Raw genomic sequence first — 14680 nt, 5'->3', positions numbered from 1 at the left:
CATACTTGATTATTTACCACACAGTTTCAGGGCAATCACATAAAAAAACACATATTCATTCAGAATTTAAAATGCATATTACCTCGAGTTAAAAATAGAAAACACCTTTTAATTTCTACTGTAATATGCAAGTTACCTCAAGTGACCACATAGAAAACATCTATTCATTTCTGCTGTAATATGCAAGTTACCTCGAGTGACCACATAGAAAACATCTAATCATTTCTACTGTAATATGCAAGTTACCTCAAGTGACCACATAGAAAACATCTATTCATTTCTACTGTAATATGCAAGTTACCTCGAGTGACCACATAGAAAACATCTATTCATTTCTACTGTAATATGCAAGTTACCTCGAGTGACCACATAGAAAACATCTATTCATTTCTACTGTAATATGCGAGTTACCTCGAGTGACCACATAGAAAACATCTATTCATTTCTACTGTAATATGCAAGTTACCTCGAGTGACCACATAGAAAACATCTATTCATTTCTACTGTAATATGCAAGTTACCTCGAGTGACCACATAGAAAACATCTAATCATTTCTACTGTAATATGCGAGTTACCTCGAGTGACCACATAGAAAACATCTATTCATTTCTACTGTAATATGCAAGTTACCTCGAGTGACCACATAGAAAACATCTATTCATTTCTACTGTAATATGCAAGTTACCTCAAGTGACCACATAGAAAACATCTATTCATTTCTGCTGTAATATGCAAGTTACCTCGAGTGACCACATAGAAAACATCTATTCATTTCTACTGTAATATGCGAGTTACCTCGAGTGACCACATAGAAAACATCTATTCATTTCTACTGTAATATGCAAGTTACCTCGAGTGACCACATAGAAAACATCTATTCATTTCTACTGTAATATGCAAGTTACCTCGAGTGACCACATAGAAAACATCTATTCATTTCTACTGTAATATGCAAGTTACCTCGAGTGACCACATAGAAAACATCTATTCATTTCTACTGTAATATGCAAGTGACCACATAGAAAACATCTATTCATTTCTACTGTAATATGCAAGTTACCTCAAGTGACCACATAGAAAACATCTATTCATTTCTACTGTAATATGCAAGTTACCTCAAGTGACCACATAGAAAACATCTAATCATTTCTACTGTAATATGCAAGTTCCCTCGAGTGACCACATAGAAAACATCTATTCATTTCTACTGTAATATGCGAGTTACCTCAAGTGACCACATAGAAAACATCTAATCATTTCTACTGTAATATGTGAGTGACCTTGAGTGATCACTTAGAAAACATCTATGCATTTCTACTGTAATATGCGAGTTACCTCGAGTGACCACATAGAAAACATCTATTCATTTCTACTGTAATATGCAAGTTACCTCAAGTGACCACATAGAAAACATCTATTCATTTCTACTGTAATATGCAAGTTACCTCGAGTGACCACATAGAAAACATCTATTCATTTCTACTGTAATATGCGAGTTACCTCGAGTGACCACATAGAAAACATCTATTCATTTCTACTGTAATATGCAAGTTACCTCGAGTGACCACATAGAAAACATCTATTCATTTCTACTGTAATATGCGAGTTACCTCGAGTGACCACATAGAAAACATCTATTCATTTCTACTGTAATATGCAAGTTACCTCGAGTGACCACATAGAAAACATCTATTCATTTCTACTGTAATATGCAAGTTACCTCGAGTGACCACATAGAAAACATCTATTCATTTCTACTGTAATATGCAAGTTACCTCGAGTGACCACATAGAAAACATCTATTCATTTCTACTGTAATATGCAAGTTACCTCGAGTGACCACATAGAAAACATCTATTCATTTCTACTGTAATATGCGAGTTACCTCAAGTGACCACATAGAAAACATCTATTCATTTCTACTGTAATATGCAAGTTACCTCGAGTGACCACATAGAAAACATCTATTCATTTCTACTGTAATATGCAAGTTACCTCAAGTGACCACATAGAAAACATCTATTCATTTCTACTGTAATATGCAAGTTACCTCGAGTGACCACATAGAAAACATCTATTCATTTCTACTGTAATATGCAAGTTACCTCGAGTGACCACATAGAAAACATCTAATCATTTCTACTGTAATATGCAAGTTACCTCGAGTGACCACATAGAAAACATCTAATCATTTCTACTGTAATATGCAAGTTACCTCAAGTGACCACATAGAAAACATCTATTCATTTCTACTGTAATATGCAAGTTCCCTCGAGTGACCACATAGAAAACATCTATTCATTTCTACTGTAATATGCGAGTTACCTCAGTGTCCACATAGAAAACATCTATTCATTTCTACTGTAATATGCGAGTTACCTCGAGTGACCACATAGAAAACATCTATTCATTTCTACTGTAATATGTGAGTGACCTTGAGTGATCACTTAGAAAACATCTATGCATTTCTACTGTAATATGCGAGTTACCTCGAGTGACCACATAGAAAACATCTAATCATTTCTACTGTAATATGCGAGTTACCTCGAGTGACCACATAGAAAACATCTAATCATTTCTACTGTAATATGCAAGTTACCTCAGTGTCCACATAGAAAACATCTATTCATTTCTACTGTAATATGCAAGTTACCTCAAGTGACCACATAGAAAACATCTATTCATTTCTACTGTAATATGCAAGTTACCTCAGTGTCCACATAGAAAACATCTATTCATTTCTACTGTAATATGCAAGTTACCTCAAGTGACCACATAGAAAACATCTATTCATTTCTACTGTAATATGCAAGTTACCTCGAGTGACCACATAGAAAACATCTATTCATTTCTACTGTAATATGCAAGTTACCTCGAGTGACCACATAGAAAACATCTATCCATTTCTACTGTAATATGCGAGTTACCTCAAGTGACCACATAGAAAACATCTATTCATTTCTACTGTAATATGCAAGTTACATCGAGTGACCACATAGAAAACATCTATTCATTTCTACTGTAATATGCAAGTTACATCGAGTGACCACATAGAAAACATCTATTCATTTCTACTGTAATATGCAAGTTACATCGAGTGACCACATAGAAAACATCTATTCATTTCTACTGTAATATGCAAGTTACATCGAGTGACCACATAGAAAACATCTATTCATTTCTACTGTAATATGCAAGTTACATCGAGTGACTACCTAAAACATATCTATCCATTTCTAATATAATATGCATATTGCTCCAAGTTACTACATACAGAAAATTATTGATACACGCTTCACTGACATGGATCTTTGGTCTATATTCTACTTAGTTATAACTACTTCAGTTGAAACATGTATGATTCAATAAAAACAGCTTTTAACAATTCTATTGATTATACTTCATTTTAACACATTCCTCAAATAAATAACTAATGATGAGAATTCTTTTAACAATCCCATTGTTTTACAATGGAGCCATACAAAGCATGCAACATTGTTTGCATTAGTCTCACCAAAGGAAATACGAGTATATATTTTTTCTAAGAAATTATTATTTAAGTACTGTCGTGTTTCTCTCTCAAACTAAACACGGTTGGTTTTATAGTTTCAGAGAAGACATGATGACGAGGGACAATTTCAGTGATGACAAGATCTTATATGACATTTATAATAAATAAATAAATATTAAAACTAGAGGCTCCTAGTTGTCAGCTGAATCGCCCAACTGGTAAAATATCATACGCAACATTCAAATTATGAGCAATTGTGGCTACCATCTGCTACACCATACTAATATTGTAGCCGTGTTTTGTCCAGATCAACTTGTTGAATAAAACGCCAAGCCATTTAGGACAATAACAACTAACGACTCCCATCACTTTATGTTCTTGTAGATTTTATTGTTTATCTAATGCCTCGTTCACACGGACATCTAATTCGAATTGTATTCGAATCGAATGCGAATCGAATTCGCTAATCCCGTTCACACACTCTTCTTTTTAATTCGAATTGATTCGAATTCGCTAATTCGAATTAGAAATACGTTTTTGTTAATACGAATTAAAACGTTTCGAATGTGAATTAAGGGAGTTTGCTGGTCAGCTTTTGGCTGCGGAAAATCAGTTGTTTATCGTAAAACGTGATCGGAGTTTTTTTTAATTTAAATAATAAAGAAATCATATTACAAACAAAAATATTATTTCTATATTTCCAGAATAATTAAAAATATTTTTATTGTTTAATGTAGATCTCAAGATAGTAGTAAAACGCGTAAACATTGAAAAATCGCAACAACTACTATATTGAGCCGATTTCCATTCTATTTCGCATTGAATAATATTGTTGATATTTTTTTTAATTCTTTAAAAACATAAACATCGAAAAAGATGTACTATGTATTTGTAGATTTCGAAAAGGCATTTGACACTGTCTGTTAAGACGCCGCGGGTTATGGTAAAAACTTTTTGAAATTTAAGCTAATGACAGTTACACTCTGTTATCTTTATTTTTAAATAATTTATGTTCTGTTTAAAATAACAATTGTTACATTATATTTTGTATTTTTTAACCCTATTATTGAATATAGAAATAACCTATAAATGTGTGGGTTTGTACGCCCTTATCAAACAGTGATCAATAATAAACCAAGACTTTTTACTTCAACAAATAGTGATCAATTATTCTACCAAGACCCCCTCTATTTACTAATATAGGTTTGACGTCGGTTAATGTGTTTGAACTTAAATTTACACTATATCGCAGACAGGTACAGACGCACACTCGGAAGTACAACTTTTAAAATTTTGACTCAATATTAAAAAACACTTTTCTCAAATTAAATTAAAATGTGTTTAAACACGTTACCTATTCTAATGAAAATACATTTGTATTTTAATTAAAGTAATTTATGTCAAATATTTTTGATTATCAATGCTTCATTAATTACTGAATCTCCAGATTAAAACAGTTCTTTCATGCCGAGTGATTTTTCAGTGTGGCGTATTAAACAGTTCACGATTTTGACATGTTTATCTGGGTTAAATCATTTGTTTATTAAATCCGTTGCGTTAGAATTAACCTAGTGTTATAACATTTTTTTTTCAAGTTTTTTTTATAATAAACGAATTCGTTTTTCTTTTCAACTGAAAAAAATGTATGTAATAATAACAAAACACAAATTGGGACACTTTAAATTTATCAAAATATGCTTAAAGATATTATGGAATTAAAATTATTACGTTTACATTTAGAGTAACGCAGCATGAAAGATTTAAGTTGAAGCCTTCCCTTATTTTTTTTAGGAACCAAACTTTCAAACTATGTTTACACTATGTTCCACTTTGTTGTGTCTTTTGTGCTTTTATCTGTCTGTTTGTCTCTTTCCTTTTAGGCCACGCCAGCGTTGTCAGTTTATTTTCTTTTTAACAATTTTTTTTAAAGTAAACTAGATTTGGTCAATTAGAAGCGCTGAGTTCATCAGAACAGTCCAGTGTTTGCAAATTATCAGTATAATAGAAAGGGAAACGGAATCTTCGTTTCTTGAAATGTTAAATCAATCAAAAACTCATTAAAGTGTTATAGTCACATTCTACAGTTTAATATCTGAGGTCTTTTATTGATTATACATATGTAGTATAGTAATACAATTTGTTCTTCCAAGGAAATTTAATCAATTATAAAAAGAAATGTAGAAGTTCATTTTCTATGGGCAATGTATCTGTGCAATGTGTATTTTCCAGGGTGCATAATATTGTATTTAACAAATCTAAAGATTAAAATAAATGGCAAGATATCTACTAAACTTTTGGGTGTTTATTGTTGGAGCGTATGGGGTTGTATTTGTGAAATGATTAACATATCTTGAATTAAGAATGGAAATGGGGAATATCTGGACGTAGATGGGAAGGGTCATATTAACATATGGACGTGGTATGAGAAATACTGCACGTGTATAATAAGCTTAATAATATTTAAACCAATACAATAAGAACACATTGCTTATTCATATAATTTAATACGTGCTTTAAAACATTAATATAATTTAATCTTCTAGCAATACATTGAACAATAAATAATACTGTTAGGTAATTGTATTCCATATTACTTACTTTAAAAGGCTTTACAATGTACGTTGATTTTAAATCAATCATATTTAATTACTATTAAAAATGACCGACTTTTCTATCAATTAGTTCTTATTGTTCACTGAAATTGCCTGAATAAATATGGATACAATATTAATACTGAGCAAACAACACAAATGGGAAACAAGTATGAGTTATTCCCGGACCCGACACTGATGGCTGGACCCGTACAAGCGTGGGTCTATGAGACCTTGTGAAAGAGTCATATGACACAGTTATGCTTCCTTTGTGATGCGTTGATGTTGATTATGTTCAAAACTCTAATTCATTTCCACGTGGTATATTACTGTCCTCCTCCATAAGTCCTTGTTTTTCTAAAAGCGCCAATTGTTTTCGTTGTCGTACTCGCTCCGCTCGCCTTTCACGTTCCAATTGTTTTTCTCTCATTTCCCTTAATTTTTTCTCTTTATTTTCAGCGGCGGTGTCTAATTTTTTAATGACTGTTTCCTCTTTTTGTTTTTGCGAAACCATGAAAAGTTCTAAACAGTTGTTCGTATTGGATTTCTCTAAATCTTTGATTTTATTCAATCTTTCTTCTTCCTTTTTCTACAAAAATAATTAATAATTAACAAAGGATGATAACTAGTGCATAACTGTTACGTCGAAATCCACTCCTTAGACTTTTTAAGCGATTGACAATAAAAGTAAATATTCACAGTAATGGATTGTACGGTGGTAAAAACATATATATATATGACATATATGTATAAAATGAATAATTAATTTCATTGCCAAATGGACCAAATATGTAAGTAATGAAATCATTATGTGACAAATTGACTTGTAAGCATATCATTGAACTCATGGATTTATGTTATCAATACGAGATATATAAATGTAATAAGTATACTGTATCTATGGTCAGAGTATAGATGTAGATGAGAAAATGTCACACAGGCGTTAGTTCGTCCCGCTTAGGACAAACAACTGGTAGATTTAACATTATAGGGGGATACTGAACAGTTCAAGTTTCATTGTTTAAAAAAATGACTTTGTTGTGACTTCTTTTATATATCAATGTCTCGTTTCTCCATCAACCACCCTTTAATGTGACAATATCTATTCTTCTGATATAAGAATAACTGAATAGTTTTCTCTTTTATTTGGGTATCTCAATTCATCTGATTGTGTCTTTTTTCGCCGGGAATATTAGTTATATCCACTATGAACAGCTATTGCTAATTTTATTGTAAAATTTAAGAGGAAAGGAGCACCGGGCGCAACTTTCCCGAAGCCAGTATATTGTTATTAAGGAGAACATACCCTTTTTCTCCTCTCTGCTTTCTCCAACTTTTCTCTAATTTCTTCCTCTGTTAGGATCTTTTTCTTCTTTCTCCTTCGTTCTAGTTTTTCCAATCTTGGCGGGGGTCTAATTTCACCCGTTGAGTCGACAGCAACTATTTCGAACGTAGCATAATTCGTGCTTGCTTTCTGTTGTTTGGTTATCAACCCTTCCTCACGTAATGACTGTAGGATCATGGATTCCTCCATTCGTTCTCGATCTTTAGCACTAGTTCTAACTGGGCATGGAGTTCCATTCAATGCAAGTTCTATTAATGAAATACAAATTCATTGAAAACTTTATAAAAGTGCAAAAGTTATACATGGCAAATAAGAAACGTTTCAAAAAGTAAGACCCCTGTTTTATTTCAAGTCGGACATTATAAAAGACATAAAATACATATATACTAGTATTAAGGTATTGCAAGAATTAGAATAATAAAAATGAATTACCATTTCAAAAGAATATATGATCAATTGTTCAGAATACATTTTACCTTTAAAAATCAAGACAATAACTTGCATGACTTTGTAACTGTTTTGGAATGTTATTATATTAAATGTTTAAAAGTGTTGTGTGTGTCAACACTAATCTTGGGATAACTGATAATATTATAAAAACGTTCTATTTTAGGCTGAACACGTAAACATTATATGAAATATGTTGTATGGACTTACCTAGGTTTTCATTTCCACAGAATTCCTGTTCTATTTGTTGAACTTTGTCTGGATCTGAATCTTCTGTAATAACAAAAGCATAGTCAGCTTCTAGTCCAGAATCTCCACTCTTTTTAGAAAATTTAGAAGTAGCCGAGAATCCTCTGTCTTCGGAATCTGCTATCGACCTATCATCGTCCAGACTTACACTTGATCCGAACTGTTTACTATTTTGTGATTTAGATTTTCGTATTTTCTTGCCAGATTTGTGGTCTACATCAAATTCTCTGCCGTTTCTTTTAGAATTGTCTGTTTTGACAGAAGCCGGTCCAACAGGCTGAATTCGGCCAGCGAGTTTAGATTGTTTGCATCCCATCTTTGCTTAATGGTTTTTCTCAATAGAATAACTTCTTCATGAAACAAGAGAAGTATTTAACGACACGAAAAAGTAATAACACAATTGAATTTTAAATTTCAATTGTTCTGATTGAATAACGGTAAATATTTGATCCCGTTGTCAGGTTGTTACTATAAACTATTCACGTAAACTACCGACTAAACATCGGAAAATAACGGCGACCAATAATTGAACTCCTGTTTAATAATGATCTGTCATAATATATTTAAATGTCATTTTAAAAATATTGATCACACATTTCGATATGTCAAACCTTTCGAACAGAACACGCTTGTTTATTTCTTATCGGGTTTGTAAACATTAAAATGATTTATTCAAATTTGACATGGAAATCCCTTTCCTACATTTAGATTAATTTCTAAGTGATACGCATAAAGTTTAACGTATATTTATCAAAACCAAGGATTTGACAGAAGAAAAAAAAATAATAATAATAATAATAATAATAATAATAATAATAATAATCATAATAAATAATAATAATAAAGTATTGTCTTTATATATGAATTCGGCTGGGCTAATTCGACGTTCTTCCAAGTGTTCTAAAAAAAAAGCGTTAGATGTAAAATTATGTTAGAATGCCTTTACAAAAAAACAACAAGAACTAAAAATATACCACACCTCTTTTTGTTTTTGTGGGGTCATCATTTTGTTTGTTTGTTCATTTAAAAAACAGACATTCGGTATAACAATAAGTATTATTTGAAATAAACTTCATTTTTATGGTTTGTTTTTACGATAAAACGATTAAAAGGATAAAAGTCAAGAAGAATATACACAACATACATTATTGTAATATAAAAAATGGAGTTGTGCTATAATAACCTATGACACAACTATTGATCAGAGTCAAACTGAAATGGTAGTAAATAATAATATAAAAATGTGTACGCTCACCATAATGACATTACGAATTAGTTGACTAATACGACGCCTCGATCTCTTATTAGTGTGTTATGTATAGGTGCCACACGTGAAGCAGGATCTGCTTACCCTTCCAGAGCACATGAGCTAATCCTCAGTTTGTGGTTGAGCTCGACTTGCTCAGTCTTTAGTTTTCATTGTAGTGTGTTTTGTGTGCTATTGTCAGTCTTTTTATTTGGCCTTTTTAACTTTTTTGGATTCGAGCGTCACTGATGAGTCTTTTGTAGACGAAACGCGCGTCTGGCGTTTACTAAATTTAGTTCTTTTTCCTTTTATCTTTAGCCATGGCGTTGTTTCCACATATAAGTTTGAATGTCCTTCTGGTATTTTTCGATCCTCGTTTAGCGGTGTTGGAACTTCTTCACATACATGAGAACAATCATCTGATTTGTTAATCTGCGTTTTGTGTCCTAATTCCTTTTAATTTATGCCAGTTAACTTAGGTGTCAGGTGGTGTGAGGTTAGAAAATCATGACGAGTGACGCATGCACATTGGAGACGCATCGGTCTCGCTCCGTTCGTGGTTCATGCGTTCCCCTCGGGTCTGCACCTAACTTCTATATTCAAAACAAATAGTCAAAACATATTTTCGATATTTGACAATCATTTTACAACTGTTATTTTAACTGTTGACTATTTTAGTGTATTTTGTTCAAAGATTTGATTTATAAAAATATATGGGGTTTTTTTTTAATTTGTATACGTTTGAGATTTCTCTTTTGGGAACACTTTGTACATGCTGGTATTTGCATAAAATGAAGTCTTAAATATAAAGGAAAACGTAAAATATTTACCATCTTCTACAATGGCCTTGAATTAAAATGATTTGTCTCCCCTTGTCCGTATCATGTCATTATCTGATGTGATGTTAAAGTAGGGTTTAGCAGTGAACGTCGGTCTTATATTCAAATTTTTATTCAGGTATGTGCTGAGCTGCAAGCCATCATTTCCCACAAAAAATAACAAGCCTTATAGTAATTCAATATCCAAACCTGATTATTTTGAAACTTTTTTCTAATATCGTTGGATTCTCTATTATTTATAATTGATAGTAAGTTCAGTAGTAAATGACCAGATCGAAAGAGGTGCTTGACCAGTGTATTTTATATTACTCAATCATTGATCATCTGGTTAATCGTCTGTATGGTATATAATTACGACAGAATAAGAATACTTTATTTTCAAATCAAACTCGGCCCAAAACAAAGCTTTTATCATATTGCATACAAATACATAAGATTAGAAAACAAAACCATTTTACAATAATTGTTATATAAGGCCAGGACAGCACCAGATAATTATTACTTTAATTTCATATTAAAGGGCCCTATACATTTGCGTTTATCAAATTACATACAAATACATACTGAGATAAGTCATAAATTGAAAAAGCATAAATAGTCCAGTCAATCTACACAGGCACTTGTCTCCAAAAACCAAAAAAAATGTCCTATATAAATTGAGACAAGTGCCTGTGTCAATCTAGCATAAATTTGACCCTAACCTGAAAGAAATTTCAACGGAAGATTTTTAAGTTTTAATCTTTAGCATTTTACCCTAAATTTACACAGAAAAAAGTCCCATAAGAGAATTCTCGATATCTGACTTTACTAACGTCATACATAAAGTATACGTAAGAAATCACAATTAAGACTATATTTGAGATTGAATTGTCTCCCTTTTTCCAAAATGCATTCAGCCATAATTTCGCCTTTATCTTCATACTTTTCCTTAATCTAATAAGGATATTTGAATTAAGACAAAATTAGTGGAAAACGTTTATCTTAAGTTAGGGAATCATGAATACATTGGACAATTAAACAATCTTTTGTTGGTTGATACTGTACTTTTTTGTTTGATAGAAACAAACCGATCAAAAAACAAATACAGCCGCATGCCATTATTAGGCTGAATTTTGCTTTATGGTCTGCTGTGGTCTTTTTGAAATGTTTTCGTCTTTCATTTTCTTATACTTCGTCATTCCGGGCTTTAATATCTCAGATCGTTAATCTGTGTCCTAGCTTAGACTATTTCTTACGAGTTATTTATTGTGAGTTGTTGCAACAGTCTTTTTAAACTGATTTTTACCGACTGCTGCTGCATCGCTTTCTAAACATAGGAGAGAATTTTGAGTAGGTAAACACGTTTGTCCACCGCCATAATTTATGCTCGAACATATGCTACTCAGTGCTTGACTTTGTTGCTACTTATAATATTTGAGTTTGATTTCTCGTTGTAATTCCCTTTCCAAAAAAGAGATTTCGTCAGTGCACAATTAGTCGATCTTTACGCTAACATACACGTCTTAAACTTGAAAAAGCAGTTTTGATTTGTTTAGTATTTAGTGATTCCGGTAACATCTGTTATGCTTTGTTTTAAATGTCAAGGGTTAATTATTAAGTCAAAGCATGTTGTTATTACAATTTTCTAATTGAAAATTGAAATAAAAGATCTCAAAATATACAAATATCATCTCACTTTGTTGACCGTCTACCCACGATATTCACAACAATCTCTAATTCAAAGTTGTGTTTGACGTATAGTTATCATAAATAGTATTTTAAAGATATACCTTATAGTCAAGTCAGAATCAACATGTGTGAAATTTAAAAAAAAAAACTAAAGCTAAATATTTATGGTTGATACAAAACTTCACGTCAACATATACATTTGTCGTATATTTTATATATCAAGATAGTTCATGTTTGTTAATTGTCGTCAGTACATAATTAAGGCAATCTGAAATTGAGCCCTGGGTCTGGACTAAAGCTCAATAATGAAGGTCATACGGTAACCAACAGTTGCTTAAAATCAACATTACTCCCCCTTGTAGTTATCTATCTGATTGTTAATATTGTTAGATATCTACCATTCATCTTTTGTGGTTGAACAAAGGATTTTTTAAAGTTTTATTCTATTTTGCTTCATATATACTTCATCAAATTGTCTGTACGAAATAAAATGCCCCCCCGCACAATTTTTTTAAACAAATAAAAAGATTGTTCGTTCTTTCTACGATGTTAATATTAGAAAGAAAATTAACGGAACAACTGAGAGGCTATCTTCTGGTCATATTGTACCAAACATCTCTTTAAACGAGTATACACAGTAAGGTTGAACACATAAATAACGAAGTTTATTTTTTGGGAAGAACTTATTGCAAATACGTTTATGAAATATCGAATGAAACAAGTGTGGACACAGGCTGGCGTTGATAGTATCCAGCATATCAAGAATTACACGATCAAATGCATAAGACCCAAACAAATTCGAACTTGATCTGGATTTAATCATGGACATATGCCAGCCAGACAATACCATCAGAAAGACAGATATACAGACAGATAAGACCATCAGACCGACAAGACCATCAGAGAGACAAACCGACAGGCAAGACCACAAGACAGACACATAAAAAGACCACCACACAGACACACAAACCTGACCACCAAACAGACACAGACAGACAGACAGACAGCCAGACAAGATAACCAGACAGACAGCCAGCCAGACGAGACCAACAGATAGTCAGAAAAGACCACTGCACAGACAGACAAACAGACAAGACCACCAGACAGACACACCAGATAATCAGACAGAGGGACAAGAACACCAGATAAACTGACAGATAGACAAGATCACCAGACAGACAGACAAGACAACCAGACTAGACCACCAATCAGACAGACAGACAATGCCACCAGACAGACAGACAGACAGACAAGACAACCAGACTAGACCACCAATCATAACCAGTTCACACTAGATGAGTAACGCTCTATATCAATCAACAAAATGTTCGTTAGCTAATTAAGCACAAATACCACATACATCAATTTAGTTTAATTAACCCAAGTTAAACTTTATCAGCATATCTTTGCGTTTTGGCTTTCGACGCCATATATAAATATATAAACATAACGTTGCTATGATATAAAGAGAATAGCAAATATATTTGCCGGTTTCCAAAAGGTACATGAAATACTGTGGAAACCGAATATCTACAGATAAGCCTTTTTCAAATGATTTTTACATTTCGTTCTTATATTGTACTATCACACCACTGTTCCAGTTTAGGGGAGGGTTGGGACTCCGCTAACATGTTTAACCCCGTTTTACGTACATATGTGCCTGTCCCCCAAGTCTAGAGCCTGTAATTCAGTGGTTGTCGTTTGGTGCCGTGTTACATATTTGCTTTTTGTTCATTTTTGTACATTAATTAGGATTTTAATATTTTTTGTTAATCTTTAAAAAATGAGTCTATCAAAATTATTGGTCTCTTCAAAACTGAGTCGATCCAGAGCTTTACATTTTGTGTAGAAATGCATAATACTATGTTGCAGATAAAAGGCATAGACTACAATTCATTGACGGTTCATGTAATTGTTGTCGTTAAGTCGCTTAAACTTATATAGCTACGACTGGATTAAGAACTTGAAAGATAAGAATTAATTGGAAACTATAGTTATACGAAGCAAGAATGGATTTTTTTTTTAAACAACAATTTTCTATAAGAAAAAGTTTTTTGTGATCTATATGTTTTATTGATATCCCCCTTTTGACGCTTTTATACCATGAACATAGATGTTTCCCCCTTGTTGACACCATGTAAACGCTTAACGGGTTTCATCCATGAGATTAAAACATTTCTTTCATTAAAGAGCTAAAAACATTTGTTTCATCATTAGATTTTTTTAGATAAGGTTGTACAAGTTCCGGTTGGATGAAATTCTAAAAAAAAAAGGCAGGACAGAAATTTTGATTTAAAAGATACAGGACATGAGTTTCGATTGAAAAAAGGCAGGATGAGCAACTAATCAAAAAAAAATCAGGATGAGCAACTAAGCAAAAAAAAATCAGGACCAAACATAGTGAAAAATAAAATTGCAGGACAGAAATTGCAACTTTAAAAAAAAATGCAGGACACAACTTTTGTTATCGTAACCCAACACCCCCTCCCCGCCCCCATTAAATCAAATGGTAGCTTCCTGAAATATCAGATGTATGACATTAAGTGATGTGAATATACTCCTTACATTGTGATGCGGCAACTGGTCTACCATGAAAGGAATACTAACCGCATCATTTAATTTTTAAAGTTTTTTCGAGAAACCATGCATTGAATTTGCACTTCAGAATTGTGCAACATTTCGCGAAACTAAATTGAATCTGTAGGAAAAAGGTTAGTTTCTTTATCGTCCCTGGAGTGCCGATTGGGAGTCCCAACATCTTTCCGCCCTTTTGGTTCTGAACT

The 14680-nt window shown here is 32.5% G+C and overlaps 1 protein-coding gene across 1 annotated transcript; it reads right to left on the bottom strand.

Annotated features, from left to right (window-relative positions):
• Positions 1 to 6000: 6000 nt before the first annotated feature.
• Positions 6001 to 8611, bottom strand: LOC134697255 (coiled-coil domain-containing protein 34-like). The gene is made up of 3 exons (XM_063559416.1): positions 8106 to 8611; positions 7410 to 7696; positions 6001 to 6692 (listed from the first exon to the last, which is right to left on the bottom strand). The coding sequence occupies exons 1-3, from the start codon at positions 8458 to 8460 to the stop codon at positions 6399 to 6401; spliced, it is 936 nt and encodes a 311-aa protein (XP_063415486.1). The 5' UTR covers positions 8461 to 8611; the 3' UTR covers positions 6001 to 6398.
• Positions 8612 to 14680: the final 6069 nt, after the last annotated feature.

Source organism: Mytilus trossulus, chromosome 1, assembly GCF_036588685.1.
Source record: "Mytilus trossulus isolate FHL-02 chromosome 1, PNRI_Mtr1.1.1.hap1, whole genome shotgun sequence".
In the NCBI taxonomy this organism is placed as follows: domain Eukaryota; kingdom Metazoa; phylum Mollusca; class Bivalvia; order Mytilida; family Mytilidae; genus Mytilus; species Mytilus trossulus.
This window is presented reverse-complemented; position numbering and strand designations above follow the sequence as displayed.